Source organism: Rhinatrema bivittatum, chromosome 5 (genome assembly GCF_901001135.1).
Source record: "Rhinatrema bivittatum chromosome 5, aRhiBiv1.1, whole genome shotgun sequence".
Lineage (NCBI taxonomy): Eukaryota > Metazoa > Chordata > Amphibia > Gymnophiona > Rhinatrematidae > Rhinatrema > Rhinatrema bivittatum.
The window spans coordinates 198046078-198064492 of NC_042619.1; the positions used below are offsets into that span (position 1 = coordinate 198046078).

Below are 18415 nucleotides of genomic sequence, written 5' to 3' on the forward strand. Positions count from 1 at the left end.
TGAGTGAACTGGGCCTTAGAAGCTGGATCGGAGACTATCTATTTAAAACTCGATAAAGTTTGGAATTCCAATGCAAGATAGTAGGGTAAAAGGTATAGCTATTGCTGAAGGCAAGTCAGGTACCGTGAAGGTGCCGTTAGAGATCCGAGTAATAAGAAGTAAGAGTGTGGTAACTGTGGTCGTTTGACCCTATTATTGGTTGCGGTAATGGACTCGATATGGTGGGCGGGCTTACCATGCTGGGGGGGAACCCTTTATATCCTCTCCTTCCCGTCTCGGCGTTCCAGCTCCGTCTAGTTGGAAAGTCAGGGTGCTCCTGAGAAGTTGTCGTCTCCCTTTCCCAGATTAAAGATCCTTTGAGTTCGCTGAGGGAGAGAGGTGCCGAGCAGCAGGAAAGCCGAGGAGGGAGAAGGGTGATGGGCTGCTCTGGGGGCTGCACGAAGGGGCGCACAAAGGGGCGGGCCCCTTTGTCGTGCCCCTTCGGCGCGTGGCGCCGGACGGCAAAATTTAAAAGGCCTCAGGGCCTTGCTGGGTTGGGCGCTGTGCTCCGGGAGCGGCGGCTCCTATTGGAGGATCTGAGGAGGGCCGGCTTAGGGGCAGGCCTGGCTGGGAGGACGACGGCAGGACGGCGCTTACTTGTCCCACGATCGGCAGCAGATCTACCGAGGGTAGGGCTGAATTTAAAGGCCTTACCCTGGCGGGTCTGTGGCGCCGATTGCGCAGGCCTCCCTCAAAGCGTTTCCCAGCAGCGATCGCCGAAAGAGGAGGTGTGCCGGACTTGGCGAAATTTAAAAGGCCTCAGGGCCTTGCTGGGTTGGGCGCTGTGCTCCGGGAGCGGCGGCTCCTATTGGAGGATCTGAGGAGGGCCGGCTTAGGGGCGGGCCTGGCTGGGAGGACGGCGGCAGGACGGCGCTTACTTGTCCCGCGATCGGCGGCAGATCTACCGAGGGTAGGGCTGAATTTAAAGGCCTTACCCCGGCGGGTCTGTGGCGCCGATTGCGCAGGCCTCCCTCGAAGTGTTTCCCAGCAGCGAGTGGTCTGAGGAAGTGGTCTGACCATGGGATTTGTGTGTATTCTGTTGAGCAGTTCTTTGTTCTATGTAAACCGGAGTGATTTGTAGTCCCTACAAGAACTTCGGTATATAAAAAATTTAAAAAAAAATAAAAAAATAAATATTCGGTTTTTATGTTTTCAAGGAGGCTACTGTTAATGAAGGTTAGATCTAATGAGTGGCCCGTTTTGTGTGTGGGTTTATCTGTGATAAGTTTGAAACCTAGTGCAGTCATTATGTCAATTAGTGTTTGGTAGGTATTTGATAGGGAGTGAACGTCCATGTAAAGATTAACGTCGCCTAGTATTATGGTGGGTTTAGAAGGGTTTAGATGAGTTGTAAAAAATTCTATTAGTGGGGAGATGTTTAGTTCGAGGAAGCTGGGTGCGCAGTAGACCAGGCATATTTGAAAATAGTTAGTGTCAAAAAGGGCAATTTCATGATTTGCTGGTGTTGTGATCGAGAGTAGTTTAGTTTTAAATATTTTTTCAATAATTAATATTAAACCGCCCCCTCTTTTGTTTATTCTCAGGATCGAGAAGACCTCTCAGTTTTTGTTTGGTAGCTGATTCTTTAAAACTGTATCTGATTTTTTTAGCCATGATTCTGTTATTGCTATGAAATTAGGTTTTGTGTCATATAGTAGGCCTGTGATAATGGGAATTTTTTTTGTTACTGATTGTGCATTAACTAGGAGAAAATAAATCATTAGTAGGCCTTTTAATTTGGTACTTTTGATACGTTTTACTGGAATTAGCGATCCGACAACAAATAACCTATTTTCTTTTTTGCTATGATGGTTTTTGTAATTGTAGTCTCTTTGTGTTTGCATACTTACCATTTCCTGTGCATACAAAGGCCAATATTTCAACAACCATCTATTGCCTGCTTCAAGGGTTACAAATTCTTAAAGTGATGTTAACCAGTATCTCAATATGGCGCAAGTGTTCAAAAATGGACTGCTCGAGGCCCATTGTTCAAGAGGCAGCAGATTAGATTCTCAGAGCACTATCTTCTGATACTCTGTTCAATAAAAATTAAAAACAATTTTAAATACAAATTTTATATGAAATTTTAATGCAAATATCCTCTTTTTCTTTTTTTTTATTTGTTTTGATATACAGAGTCCACTAGTTTTGGAGTTTCTGAATTCACTTTGACAATCTAGAGTTTATTTTAAACTTCTCTTGTCTTTTAAATTAACTCTTCTGCTTCAAAAAGTTATGTACATTTTTTCTCTCAAGATAGAAATAGGTCACTACACAGAATATGTATTCCAGAGACATAAAGATTCTTCCAAATTGTGGCAATAACCATAGTTAACCTAGGGCCAGATTTTAGTACCTGCGTGCAACCCGGCGTGCACAAATCTACGCTCGATTTTATAACATGCGCGCGCAGCTGCGCATGTTATAAAATCCGGGGTCGGCGTGCGCAAGGGGGAGAACACTTGTGCATCCCCTTGCGCGCGCCGAGCCCTAAGGGAGCCCCGATGGCTTTCCCTGTTCCCTCCGCCTCCCCCACCTTCCCCTCCCTAAACCCCCCCCTGACCTTTATTTTTCAAGTTGCGCCTGCCTCTGGACAGGCATAGGTTGCGCACGCCGGCTAAGTGCCGGCGCGCAATCCCCCAGCCTAGAGGCCCTACAGAGGCCTCTGGCCACACCTCCGCCCCGGGACATATGCACGTCCCGGGGCTTGCGCGCTTCGCCAGGCCTATGCAAAATAGGCTCTGCGCACGTAGGGCTTTTAAAATCTGCCCCCCTACTGCGTAGTGCAGGGTTGACTAGCTTTGGTCTTTGACTGATGCAATGAATATTTGAGATATATCTGCATACATTTAATCTAAGAACCAGGCTAATTTGCAAAATTTGTGTAGCCTGAAAAACAGACCTGTTTGTGAAACTCAAGGACCTAAAACTTGTCATTGTTAGTGTAGTTGGCATTTAACTATTTTTTTTTTTCAATTTTAAACAACTTTGCATATACATGTCAACATTTTGCTACAAAACAAACTGTAGTTACACATGCCTTTTTATAAACTGGTATGTTAATTACTAACAAGTTTTTGTAAAAGTAAGAAATGGTGGCATCCCCTGACCTAGAAAAACAGATTCACAAAACATAGATAAAAATCTTTCTGGGAATAAGTTAATATTCTTTTTCCTTTCACTGCCAATTTCACTGCATAGTACAAAATCTATTTTATAAATAAATGCATTATAACTAATTCAGTTAGAAATCATTAGTACTTCAGAAGGATATCACTAGTTTTCAATAAGGTTGTAAAAAATAATTATTCCCTAGAAAATTTCTATACAGCAAATATTCAAAAGTAAAATACAGTACAAGACTGAAGTTTGGGCAAGGTATTTAATAAACTTACTGTTTTTAAAATAAGATATAAAAAGTCTTATACTTTCATTCATCAATTCATGTACTTAAAACATATGATGAAAATAAAAGGTAAGGCTATTGCTCCATCCTTCTGTAGGCAAAGATAGGGTAATTTACATGTTCTTTACCAAATATATCTCCTGTTACTTAGAACTGCAATTTAATACATAAAAGAATTATTACAATTTAACAAGTAAGGCTGACAAACTGTGCACAAGTTAAAATATATTTTAGCTGTACATAAAAATGCAGTTTACAAGACCATTCAGTGTGTGTGTGTGGTAATTTCTTTCACACACAAATACAGTGAAATCAGAGTATAAATCATACTGTATATAAAACATTTATGAATTTAGTTTTTAAAAAAGTAGTTTCACATTTTTCCAGCATCTCTGTAATTATTGTGGTAGAAAAAAGTAATTTAAACATTTACTAAGGGATACACTTAACGTTGTAGAACAAGTTAGTTCATACATTTCAAAGCTGCAGGTTGGGACCCATTTGGTGGTGATTGATAATTTGCAGGTATCTCCCAAAATGTACTAGTTAGGAAAATTAACTGTTAAGCACTACTCAACCAAATAGGATACGATTTTTAATATTTAATGCAAATCAACACCTCTATCACAGTAATGCAAACTTCTGAGCAATGGTAGTTTTGTAACAGCTACATAAATAAAACTAACATTTGAATGTGGGTATATTTTATTTTATAATTAAAGCAATTATTTCATCAGAGACATGAGAAGATACTACTCAGATATTAGGAAAGTACTGAACTAATCTTCAGGTTTTAACTAACAAGATACTGGATAATCTGAAGGGAATAGATGTTATTTCCAAAGACATCTTTAGAGGACATAATTGAAGTCTTTTCACCAAAATGTTCAATTAACTATTTCCACAACAAAAGCACTTTGAACTTATGACACATTATAAATCTTATTCCAATTTTTTTTTTCTTCTCCATTTTAATATATTGAATGGGCCAATTCAATAGCTTCTAAAAGCCTATCACGTTGATGACTGCTATTCAGAATTAATTTTCTGCTTGCTTTAAAAAAGTCACAAACAGAAAAAGAGAAAAAATGATAAAAAAAATTTAATTATATCCCTTCTTTCAAAAGGTTTGCAAAATATAATATAAAAAAAAACAATGCTATACCAGTCCAGAATTATACTTCTAAGAAATTTGGTGAGGTGCTCCTGGTTTTCTCTTTATGTATTTAATGCCATCTTACATACAGGCTACTGTCCTAGTTTTAAATCTGCATGGTTTTCTATACATTTTATAAAATGAGACAAAATGGGTTATATTTTTAGCTACAGCGTCTAACATGCTCCAATACATATTCAGGAAAATGCAAGCTGCATACTTGTAAACCATCCAGTTTGCAGGGCATTCTAGGGTATTCATCTTCTTTCCATTTGTTCTCCTCAGGATCAAAGGTAAGAATAGAATCACTGTAATGACCATTGTAACAAAGGCCACCTAGGACCATTATCTGCTTGTCCAGAACAGCTACACCATGACCACTTCTACCGATTGGCATAGATGCCAGTATAGTCCATTGATCAGTATCTGGATCATAAACTTCTGTAGATGGACAGCCTTGAGACTCAAAAGAAGCCCTCAAAATCACACAGACACCACCAAAGACATATAGCTTCCCACTATAAGAAATCATTTTATGAAAGCATCTTGCATAGTTCATTTTGCACCTGTTTTCCCAACAGTTTGTAAGAACTTGTGTTCTCCTAGTTCGCTGCTCCACTGTCCCTTCTTTACTTGGATCAAATACACAAACCTGCTTAGAAGTGGATGAAGATGTGATTCCTCCAGTAATATAAAGTTTATTGCTAAGCACTGTTCCTTCATGTCCATATTTGTTGACTGGATAAGGATCTACAAATTCCCATTTGTCTTCTGTGATGTCATACCGTTCAGTTGAGTAAAATGTTTCATCCCTTGTTCTTCCTGCCACGGCATAAATATATCTACCAATAACACCTACAGCAAACTCCGAGCGAGGGACAGACATGTCAGACATTCGCAACCAATTATTTTGCCTTGGATCATATCTAAAGACTTTGGAAGATGCATGAAACTCTCCATCTGGACCCAGTTCTTCCCCTCCCAACAAGAACACAAAGTTATTGATTATGGCAAGACAGTCAGGTCGTAGTGGTACTTGTGGACCTTCTAGTTCCCACCATACTCTTGGTTTGTGTAAAAGGAGGATTTTACTGTTCACCATGCTATGTCCTATCATTCCTCTAAACACTGCAGTCTGGGCTTTGGCTGACCGAATGCGATTTGATTTCATTTCCATCAAAGGCTGTTCATGAATGCTGTGAAAATAGTTCAACGCCTGCTCAACCTCATGTCGCAGCTGCCGAGAATATCGAAAAAACTCAGAGGTTTTTACCTAAAAAGAAACACACAAGAAAAGAAAAGTGTTAAGGACACTTACCTAACAAAATCAGTACAGGTCAAAAATAAAAACTGCTACGAAATCTACTTATAACTAATTGTATCTAATTATATTTAATCTACAGTATACTGAAAATAGTAATACAGTAGCATTCTAGGAGTATTTTAAGAAAACAATTACATATGCAAAGTTTTCATATGAAAATATTAATTGGTATAAAGCAAAATTTGATTACCTATAATAGGCATTCTCCGTAGACATCAGGATAAATTAACCATCACCAGTGGCAATGTCATCCAACAGCACCAACATGGACCCAGCTCTCAAAGCATAACCAATGTCTTGTGAGCCTCTCGCTTTTTTCTAGCACATAAAGCATAGTAGTTGACTCTCTATGGAGGCTGGTGGTAATACATATATAACTGATTTATCCTATTGTCTACAGAGAACCCCTGTTACAGGAAAAAAACTTTGCTTTCTTCATCGACAAGCAGGAACAAACAGCCATAACCAGTGGGGATTCTCAAGCTGAGGATTGACTTGTGAGAGAACAACATATAAGCCACCCAGAATCCACATGATGGAAAGTGGACTATTGGAAGAACAGGGTTTGCAGCACTATCTCTTCACAAAATACTCTCCAGAAAGTAGTAGGACGTGAAGGTGTGAACGGATGACCAAGAAGCAATTTTGAAAAATATCTTCAATAGAAGTAGCCATCAGCTAAGTCACTGAGGTAGCCATAGTTCATACATGGTAAGCCTTGGCAAGGTCCAGAAGCTGCACTATACAGGCTGCGAGCCAACTGGAAAGAGTATACTTGGTCACTACCCTTCCTAATCTGCTGAGATCAAAGGATATGAACAGCTGAAAAGCTTGATGGTGAGGTTGAGTCCTCTACAGATAATACACACTTACAGTCCAAGAAACAAAAAACCCATTCCTTTTGTATGCATGTGGATTTGGAAAGAATGTAGACAGCACAATTGTTTGATTGTTGTGGAAAGCAGACACCGCTTTCGGGAGAAACTTTAGATGAGTGCAGAGAATAACTTTGTTCTGAAAAAAACTGAAGATATAGCAAATAGCAGACAAGAGCTTGCAATGCCCTCTGTGTTCTGAAGTAATAGCCACAAGGAGCAATGCCTTCCAGGTGAGAAACTTCAGGTTCACCAACTTAAGAGGCTTGAAGGAAGGTTTCATGAGTTGAGTCAAGACCACAATGAGGTCCCATGGAACCAGTGTTTACTGACTGGAAGCTTGGTATGTCACAGTTCTTTTCATGAACTTGGACATCAAGGAGATGGGAAAAAGGTGACCTATCAACCAGATTATGGTAAGCTGCAATACCCTAGATATACCCTGACCGAAGACGTGGTGAGGCCTGATTACAAGAGGAAGAACTGATATTTGAGCAGGCCCCCAGACCTCAAGTAAAAGGGTGCAGATGGCCGGTATCATACCATACAGAGAATCTCTTCCACTTACAGCTGTAAGATATCCTAGTGGATAGTTTTCTAGTCAAGATTAGAATGCCCTCTTCATCTCCAGGAAGCAGTACTGTGTGCCCAACATTCACGCAGTGAGGACAATAGATTCAGGGGGCAGGGTTTCTTGTCCTCTTGGGTGATGAGAGCCAGAGACCCCCTAGGTCAGGGGTCGGGAACCCATGGCTCGCGAGCCAGATATGGCTCTTTTGAGGGCTGCATCTGGCTCGCAGACACGTGTCGCCATACTTCGCGGTTCCCCGCTGACCCAGCTGCTCCCCGGTCCTCCGCCGCCCGGGCTTAAAATGCTGTCAGCCCGGGCGGAACGCAGCAGGACAGCTGGAGTCAGCGGCACCGGCGTGCTCTCTTCTCCTCCCCCCCCCCGCGGCCCGGAAGAGGAAGTGGAGAGCATCGGGTGCCTGCGCGGGAAGAAGAGACCACACTAGCGTGGTCTCTTCTTCCGCGCAGGCACCCGATGCTCACCACTTCCTCTTCCGGGCCGCGGGGGGGAGGAGAAGAGAGCACGCCGACTGGAGTCATCCGGGTGCCTGCGCGGGAGTCATCGGGTGTCAGCCAGGTGCCAGCGCTGGAGTCATCGGGTGCCTGCGCGGGTCTTCCCGCGCAGGCACCCGATGCTCTCCACTTCCTCTTCCGGGCCGCGGGAAGAAGAGAGCACGCCGGTGCTCTCTTCTTCCCGCGGCCCGGAAGAGGAAGTGGAGAGCATCGGGTGCCTGCGCGGGAAGACCCGCGCAGGCACGCTAGTGTCCGACGGGAAGAAGACTGCAGCGCGGCTCGGAGGAAAATGAAAATCTTCAACCGCGGCCGATGGGACTCCGCCTTCGCCTCCGCGAGGGCTGAAAATGAAGGAGGTTAGCGTTAGGAGGAGGCTGCTGCTGCCGCGAGTTCCCGGGGGGGGGGGAAGGGGGAGAGAGAGAGTGAATGAGCGAGCAAGCATGTGTGTTTGAGATCCTGTGTGTGTGAGTGAGAGATTGCATGTATGTGAATGATTGAGAGCCTGTATATGTGAAAGAGAGTATGTCTGTGATTGAGATCCTGCCTGTGAGAGAGAGAGCATGAATGTAAGTTTACCATTGGGACCCTGTATGTGTAAGTTTGTAATTGAAAACCTGTTTGTTTGAAAGAGTATGTGTGTATGATTGAGATCCTTTGTGTGTGAGAGAGATCATGTGTATGTATGATTAAGAGCCTGTGTGTATAAGTAAGAGAGAGATCATGTGTGTCTGTGTCTGATTGACAGCTGGTTTAGGTGATGGAGCATGTGAGTATGTGATTGAGAGCCTGTGTTTAAATGAGAGAGAGAGACCATGTGTGTCTGTGTGATTGAGAGCTGATTTAGGTGAGGGAGCATGTAAGTATGTGATTGAGAGCCTGTGTTTAAATGAGAGAGAGAGAGACCATGTGTGTCTGTGTGTGATTGAGAGCTGATTTAGGTGAGGGAGCATGTGAGTATGTGATTGAGAGCCTGTGTGTAAATGAGAGAAAGAGAGGACATGTTTGTAAGCATGTGAATGAGAGTCTGTGTGTGAGAGAAAAAGACAGCATGTATTTATGTGATTGAAGGGTGTGTGTGTGTAAGCGTGAAAAGATAGACAGCATGTGTGTAAATGTGTAATTAAGAGCCTATATAAGTGAGAGAGAAAAAACATTTGTATATGTGAGTGACTGAGAGCATGTGTGTATAGGTGTGTCATTGAGAGCCAGTGTGAGAGAGAGCGCTGGTATGTGACTGAGAGAGGAGAAAGTTCCAAGCAAACCACCCCCACCTCCTGCTAATTCAGAACAATCTCAGGACACCTGGATATCAAACGTTCCCAGGTATGCAGAGCAAAAAAATTTTTTGTATCCTTATTATTTTTCATTACTGGATCTTTGTGTCTGCTATTTTGAAATATTTTGTTGGTATCTGGAAATGTTTTATATGAGTTTTAATTATTGGATATTCCACTCATCAGCTGTTTCGAAATATGTTCTTTTTGTTAGTACAGTTTTACTGCTGATGATTTTATATTTCTTGATTTGTTTTATAAGGATGTGTGATGTTTCTTTTTTCCTTTGTTACACTGCATACAGAGACTCTGGCTTGTTGCAGTTTCCAATTCAGTTTTTGTCTGCATGCTTCTTGTTATGCGTTTTGGTCTCTTTATTCTATGTTAGGTGAGGGACAGCACGTGATTCAGGTGAGGTTTTCTGCTGGCGTGTAGTTTCTGTGTAGGACTCTATAGCAGCCTGACTTGGTCCGTTTTCCTAATAGGAGATGTATTGGTGTCTTAAGGCCTGGTGTAATATTTTCAGAGACTTATTGTACTTTAAAAGTGTGATCTTACATAAAATGCACACATTTACTTGTATTTAGTTTTAAACATATTGTATGGCTCTCATGGAATTACATTTTAAAATATGTGGCGTTTATGGCTCTCTCAGCCAAAAAGGTTCCTGACCCCTGCCCTAGGTGGATTGGGGGCTGAACCAACAGATGGAGGAAGTAAGGATACCGCACTTGACAAGGCCAAGCCGGGGCTATGAAAATAACATTTGCCCTGTCCTGCTGAATCTTCTAGATATTCTAGGCAATAAGCAGAACTGGAGGGTCAGCACAGAGCAGACTGATGCTCCAGGTTATTATGAAAGTGCTGGGAGGTGATCTGCAGCTACTCTGTCTCACTGCACAGAACTGAATGACCTTTCAATTGCCTTCCGACAGTTGCCCAATGGAGGAACAGGTTATCTGCAATTCTCTAATCTAGAGACTAATCATGTGGCTGAAGGACCCTGCTGAGTCAATCCATGAGTGCATTCTGGACATCTAGAAGGTAAGTGACCTGGAGATAAGAACTGTGATGGCAGGCCCACGATCAGATCCTTAGGCCCATGCGCCCTTGTTTACATAGTACATGGCCACCTGATTATCCATTTTGATCAAGCTTTTCTTGTTTGAGCGCAGGTGAGAGAAGGCTCTTAAAGCATATCAGATGGCCCACAGTTCCAGAAGGTTGATCTGTAGATAATTCTTCACTTTGGAACTCTCCCCGAGTCAATAAAGTGCTGATGTTGGCTCTCCAAATTCTGATGGAAGCAGCTGTTGACAGCACCACTTGATGTGTTGGGAATCACAATGAAAGTCCCTATGCAAAAATTATTTGGGGCCATCTACCATTCATAGACACTCACATCTCAGAAGACAATTTATCCGATTTATCCCTGAGGGCTGACTGAAGGCCACACATGTGAAGGTGAGCCAGAGGGATCATATGGGCCATCGTTATCCTATGACAGCAGAAGAAGAAATTATTTTGCCGACATCCAGTCCTATTGCTTAAGAGACCTCATGAGGCCCATCAAAATCCTGGCACTCTCAACTGACAGGAAAGCTTTCTCCTGAAGTGAGTTAAATCAGGCCCTTATATACTGCAGCAAGTAAGGTAACAGGCAAGGGTCCAACCTAAAAAATGAAAGACCAATAAAGAAAGGAAGGATATGGAAAGTTCAACTAATGTCCAAAATGTTCAAAGTTTTATTTGCATTCTAAACAAGCAAAACATTCAGGTTGTCAGCAAACAGCCAAAAATATACATATCGGAAATTTCACGGACATTAGTTGAACTTTCCGTGTCCTTCCTTTCTTTAATGGCCTTATACACTGAATCCACTGGGACTGGACAAAGCTGGAATTGGGAAAATTGATGATGAATAGCAGGGACTGCAGAAGCTGAATCATTGTGAGGAAGAACTCCAAAACACCTGCTGGGGAGGAGCTCACCACTAACAAATCGTCCAGGTCTGGGATCACACAGACTCACTACTTCTATCGCTGTGCCACTATGACATGCAGGCACTTTGTGAACACTCACAGAGTGGCCAAGAGGTAGAACAGTAGCATTTTGTATTGATAGTGGATCCTCTCCCCCAAACACCTGATGAAGAGCAAGAGGCGTGGTCATTGTTAAAAAATATACCATCCTAGAAGCACAGTCCAGATGTATTCCACACATTAAGAAAGGTGGAAAGAAGGCAAAACGATCACCGGCATGGTTAAAAGGGGAGGTGAAAGAAGCTATTTTAACTAAAAGATCTTCATTCAAAAATTGGAAGAAGGATCCAACAGAAGAAAATAGGATAATGCATAAGCATTGGCAAGTTAAATTTATTTATTTATTTATTTAAAGTTTTTTCTATACCGACTTTCCAATAACAGAATTATTGATCAATTCGGTTTACATTTTGAACAATAACAGTGACAAGCAAATGTCTTACAGAGAACAGGAAGAATAACTTGGAAATGAATATATGGGGTTAAACAAAGAAATACAAAATACATAGCCTAATATAGGCAGAGGCAGATAACTTCTGTGTGGGGTTGATTATAGCTTTTAAGACTGTCAGGAGGTTGGGAATTGCATTTTGTACTTTTGGGCTGCCAAGGAGTTAAAGTTGAAGAATTCTTTGGGGAATTCTTTGTGATGATCTATGGAGTTCTTTGTGTTGTTCTATGGGGTATTGAATAGGGGTTCAAAGAGTTTTTAGAATTGAACTTGTCTAGTTCTTGTGTAGTTCTCTTATAGGTTGTTGACAATAGCTGATGTTCTTATATAGTTCTCTTATGGTTTGATAGAAGATGATTTAAAGGGGGACCTTGGCAGAGAAGCTTGCGCTGTCTGATGTTATGGAAAAGCTTGGTGGAAGAGCCAAGTTTTAAGCCTTTTTTTGAAAATAATGGGGCATTGCACTGATTTGAGTTCCGGCGGGAGCGTATTCCAGAGTTTCGGACCAGCTGTGGAGAATGCTCTTTTACTTAAAGCTGATTTCATTGGTGGTATCTGGAGATTGTTTCGGTAGGCATGTCTCACTGGTCTAGTAGAGGTGTGGAGTTGGAGAGGGGTTTTGAGCATGAGTGGGGCTAGGTTGTGTAGTGCTTTGTGTATTGATGAGAGCACTTTGAAGAGTATTCTGAAATTGACGGGCAGCCAGTGTAGGCTTTTTAAAATGGGTGAGATGTGGTCTCTTTTGTTGGTCTTGGTTAGGATCCTTGCCGAAGCGTTTTGCAACATCTGTAATGGTTTTAAGGCGTTTGCTGGTAGGCCTACTAGAAGAGAGTTGCAGTAATCTATTTTCGTGAGTATGATCGCTTGTAGAACCAATCGGAAATCTTGAAAATGGAGTAGTGGTCTGAGTCTTTTTAAGACTTGTAATTTGAAGAATCCGTCCTTTACTATGTTATTGATGAGCGCTCTGTAAATGTAAGACATTGATAGACAGGCTAAGAGAGAATTTGAAAAGAAGTTGGCCGTAGAGGCAAAAACTAACAGTAAAACTTTAAAAAAATATATCCAAAGCAGAAAGCCTGTGAGGGAGTCAGTTGGACCGTTAGATGACTGAGGGGTTAAAGGGGCAATTAGAGAAGATAAGGCCATTGCGGAAAGATTAAATGATTTTTTTGCTTCAGTGTTTACTGAAGAGAATGTTGGGGAAATACCTGAATCAGAGAATGTTTTCATGGGTAATGATTCAGATAGACGGAACCAAATCACGGTGAACCTAGAAGATGTGGTAGGCCTGATTGACAAACTGAAGAGTAGTAAATCACCTGGACTGAATGGTATACACCCCAGGGTTCTGAAGGAACTAAAAAATGAAATTTCAGATCTATTAGTAAAAATTTGTACCTATCATTAAAATCATCTATTGTACCTGAAGACTGGAGTGTGGCTAATGTAACCCCAATATTTAAAAAGGGCTCCAGGGGCGATCCGGGAAACTACAGACCAGTTAGCCTGACTTCAGTGCCAGGAAAATAGTGGAAAGTGTTCTAAATATCAAAATCACAGAACAAATAGAAAGACATGGTTTAATGGAACAAAATCAGCATGGCTTTACCCAAGGCAAGTCTTGCCTCATAAATCTACTTCACTTTTTTGAAGGAGTTAAACATGTAGATAAAAGTGAACCGGTAGATGTAGTATATTTGGATTTTCAGAAGGCGTTTGACAAAGTTCCTCATGAGAGGCTTCTAGGAAAAGTAAAAAGTCATGGGATAGGTGGTGATGTCCTTTCGTGGATTACAAATTGGCTAAAAGACAGGAAACAGAGAATAGGATTAAATGGACAATTTTCTCGGTGGAAGGGAGTGGGCAGTGGAGTACCTCAGGGATCTATATTGGGACCCGTACTTTTCAATATATTTATAAATGATCTGGAAAGAAATACGACAAGTGAGGTAATCAAATTTGCAGATGATACAAAATAGTTCAGAGTAGTTAAATCACAAGCAGATTGTAATAAATTGCAGGAAGACCTTCAAAGACTGGAAAATTGGGCATCCAAATGGCAGATAAAATTTAATGTGGATAAGTGCAAGGTGATGCATATAGGGAAAAATACCCATGCTATAATTACACAATGTTAGGTTCCATACTAGGAGCTACCACCCAAGAAACAGGCTGATACAGTACAGTGCGCTCCGTTGGACGCGTGTTTTTGACGCGCTAGCTTTACCCCTTATTCAGTAAGGGGTCCCTAGCACCTCTTTTGGGTAGGCGCTACCTTTGGGTAGGCGCTAATTTCTGAAAGTAAAATGTGTGGCTTGGCTGCACATTTTACTTACTGAATCGCGCGGGAATACCTAATAGGGCCATCAACATGCATGCGATTCAGTAAGTAAAATGTGCAGCCAAGCCACACATTTTACTTTCAGAAATTAGCACCTACCCAAAGGTAGGCGATAATTTCTCCGGGCACCGGGAAAGTGCCTCCAACTTAATATCATGGCGATATTAAGTCGGATGTTCCGAAAGTTTAAAAAAGTAAAAAAAAAAAAAAAAAAAAAAATTGAAATAGGCCTGCGGTGTGCGGGTTGAAAACCGGTGCTCAATTTTGACGGCATCCGGTTTCTGAACCTGTGGCTGTCAGCGGGCTTGAGAATAGACGCCGGCAAAATTGAGCGTCGGCTGTCAAACCTGCTGACAGCCGCCGCTCCTGTCTGAAAAGAGGTGCTAGGGACGCGCTAGTGTCCCTAGTGCTTCTTTTTACCACCGGGCCTAATTTAAATACATTTTTTTTACTGTATTGCGCACAGGAGAGCCGGCGCTCGCCTGCTCTCCCGCGTTTTTTACTGTATTGGCCCGAAAGAGATCTAGGCGTCATAGTGGATAACACATTTAAATCATCAGTTCAGTGTGTTGTGGCAGTCAAAAAAGCAAACAGAATGTTGGGAATTATTAGAAAGAGAATGGTGAATAAAATGAAAAATGTCATAATGCCTCTGTATCGCTCCATGGTGAGACCGCACCTTGAATACTGTGTACAATTCTGGTCGCCGCATCACAAAAGAGATATAGTTGCGATGGAGAAAGTACAGAGAAGGGCGACCAAAATGATAAGGGGAATGGAACAGCCCCCCTATGAGGAAAGACTAAAGAGGTTAGGACTTTTCAGCTTGGAGAAGAGACGGCTGAGGGGGGATATGATAGAGGTGTTTAAAATCATGAGAGGTCTAGAACGGGTTAATGTGAATCAGTTATTTACTCTTTCGGAAAATAGAAAGACTAGGGGGCACTCCATGAAGTTAGCATGTGGCACATTTAAAACTACTCGGAGAAAGTTCTTTTTCACTCAACGGACATGTCCTCCATCTTGCAGCCATTTATTTATTTAAAATTACTTGTTAACCACTCACTCCAATTGATCATGGCAGTTTACAAAAGGGCAACCAGTCTATCAAAATAGAAAACTTTTACTAATATAATAATGAACCACTATATTAAGCACTTCTAGCATCTGATCTTCGTTGCTTTTTAACTAATCATTGGTCCAAACCTCTTATAATTTTTTGATTTTTCAAAATAATGCAAAGAAAATTTGTAAACAAACTTATCTTAATAGTGTTTTCAACAACTCTTCAAAACAAATTTGTGATCTCATTCAAAATCATAATCCCAATAGTCCTGACACAGGCATTGTTTTGAAGATCACATTTATATCAGGGGATTGTTCATGTTTCTTCGATAGATAGACATTTATTCCACATTCAACATAAGCATTTGGTGCCAAGTTTAGAAGAGAGGATATACATAATTTCCAACATCCAGAAAAATGAGAAATTACTACTTACCTGATAATTTCCTTTTCTTTAGGACAGTCAGATGTATCCAGAACAAGTGGGTTTATGCACTCCTACCAGCAGATGGAGAAAGCTGACATCACAGTACATATACCCTGCAGTGACCTCAGCCCGCCAGTATTCTCTTCAAAAGCAACTGTGCACAGACTAGCAAAAAATTTGATTAAAACAGATAACCATGTCAGTACTTAGCCAACAGCCAACACTGAGCTCCGATAAAAACATAACACTAGTCTAGGTACTGGAGTAACTTACCAGTAATCCCTGCAACATGTAGGCACGTAGAAGGAGCAATATGCAACCACACAGCAGCCAATGGAGGAAATCTGGATGCATCTGACTGTCCTAAAGAAAAAGAAATTATTAGGTACGTAGTAATTTCTCATTTCTTAGCATCCAGTCAGATGAATCCAGAACAAGTGGGATGTACTCAAGCTACTCCTGAATAGGGTGGGAGGCTGCACGTGGACCAGATAAAACCACGCGCACAAAGGCTGCGTCCTCCAGGGCCTGAACATCCAGGTGATAATACCCGGAAAAGGTAAGGACCACCACGTCGCAGTTTGGCAAATGTCACTGGGACACAACAAACTACCGTACTTCTGCCCATGACACTACCTGAGCCTGAGTGGCGCGAGCATGAACCTGATTAGGTAATGATTTCCCAGCATCCACATATGCAACCGTGACTACCTCCTTAATCCAGCGAGCTATAGGAGCCCGTGAGGCTGACTCGCCCTGTCTAGGACGGCTGTGAAGGACAAACAGATCCAACTTCCACAAAGGCTCAGTAACTTCCAGATACCTGACAATATGACGCGACATCCAATGGTCGCAACAGATGAAACTCCTGTGCATCTCTCTCTTTATCCAGAGACGGCAGGGAGATGGTCTGATTCAAGTGAGATCCAGTGACCACCTTCAGTAAAAAGAAAGGAATAGTACGCAGCTGTACTACCCCTGGAGTCACCTGGAGAAATGACTCCCAGCAAGACAAGGCCTGCAGTTCGGAAACCCTTACTCTGAACAAATTGCCACAAGGAACACAGTTTTCAAAATCAGCAGCTGCAAGAACAGAGTACATAGCAGTCTAAATGTAGGGCCTGCCAAAAAAATCCAAGACCAAATTAAGATTCCATAAAGGCACCAGAAATTGCGAAGGAGGACGAAGATGTTTCACTCCTTTCAGAAAACGGGCCACATCAGGATGATCTTTTTTAAAAATTTTTATTTATGCTATTTTCACAAACAAATGTAATCACTTGTTACACAATTCAGATACAAGTAACTTTCTGCATTAATAGATCACAGACATTACATTATTTAATCTGATAATCAACATAAGAAATATTTCAGAAGGATGACTGAAATATAAATGAGCAATTCTAATGGAAATAGAATAGCAGAATAAACATCTGCTTCCTGTAACAACTGAATATTGAGAATTCTACTAGCATATACTATTTGCATCAAAATGCCATCACAGCAAATTATTGGGTGTGGGAATCAAGGAAAACATGCAATTGCGATATTTAAAAAAATACATATTTTTGATTTTGGTGAGCAATCTCGCATTTACAAGGAAATTTTAGAATCATTGCCCTCCTATATCTTCTCAGTTCTCATATTAATAAAATTTCCTTCTCCTTTCTTGAGTTACCCTAGAAAAATCTGGATAAAACCAAATTTTCTCACCGTGGAACAACAATAATCTATTTCTTATATATAATCTAAAGACTGTCTCTCTATCTGAAGCAAAAGTGAAAGAAATATGTAAAGTTGCTCTATTCGTTATCACTGTTTCTATACTAGATTCAATAACTTCTGTCAAATTTAACTGATCTTCACTGGGTTTATTCTCAGCCACTATTTTACTTTTTGATGTAACATAATACATCTTGGATAGAACTGGTAGCGTTTGCTGTGGCATTTTCAATATTTGTGTAAGATACTCTTTAAACATGTCATAAGCAGAAATTAAATCATGCTTAGGGAAATTAATAATTCTAAGATTAAGATATTTTAGGGTGTTTTCAATCCCTTCTAATTTCTTATCATAAATAATCTCAGCTCTTGCAAACTTTTGCTGCCAATTCTCTACTTTACAAAATCTAGTCTCCATCTGTACAGCATGATCTATATTCTTTCCTAAAGAGGCTTCAATAGAATTAATGCGTTGGTTAGAGTCCATAGTCAGTTTAGAGAGGTTTATAATTGCTCCTTCTAAAGATATTATTGCTGTCCAGAGCAAGTCTAGGGTAATTTCTGATGGTTTTTCCAAGATATGCTCACCACCTTCGGCTCCTTTGACTTCCAACTTTCCCATTGCTGCTTGGGCTCCTTCCCCAATCTTAGGTATTAAATCAATCTTGAGGAAATCTGTAGGAAGGCAATGTGGTGGGAGAGGAATATTTGGTGCACCAGGGATTAAAAATGTTTCGGCCAATGAATCTGATATCCGCTCAATATCAGATCTTTCTGCGGCCACTTCCTCTGGTATCTGGCCAGTAGTCGGAGTGAAAAAAGACAGAATCTGTTGTTGGGAAGGCTCCAATACGGGAGAGGATACAGCCATCTCCCTAATTTTTGCCTTCCATTTAGTGTGAGGCATTTTCTTAAGCTTATTTCTAAGTATCCACGGACCACGGTATTCACTCAACTCTCAATTTATCCTGTGCAATCCTTTGAAATGAGGCCGATAGTACAAGTAGTAAATAGCTTAATTACTCACTTTTAAAGTTCCAATCTCTTGCAGCACAACCTGATAACTTAATATAGCATTTATCCCAAAGCTACGCGCGCCATAGCGGGGCCGGTTTTTAAACCTTAACCGGTCCCCACTGATGACGTCGGGAAGCAGGAAATGCACTGCCCCGACTGGGCAGGAGGGACTCTCCTTACCCTCGCTGACTCT

At 41.4% G+C, this 18415-nt stretch overlaps 1 protein-coding gene across 4 annotated transcripts in view; it reads right to left on the minus strand.

The window, feature by feature from the left end:
• Window positions 1–3404: 3404 nt before the first annotated feature.
• The window catches only part of KLHL15 (kelch like family member 15), a 217815-nt gene continuing 202804 nt past the window's right edge, over window positions 3405–18415 (minus strand). For all 4 annotated transcript variants that reach the window (XM_029603073.1, XM_029603071.1, XM_029603072.1 and 1 more), the window contains one exon: window positions 3405–5874. In XM_029603073.1, the coding sequence (XP_029458933.1) occupies window positions 4765–5874 (1110 nt within the window). In that variant the 3' untranslated portion in view covers window positions 3405–4764. The remainder of the gene's footprint in view (window positions 5875–18415) is intronic.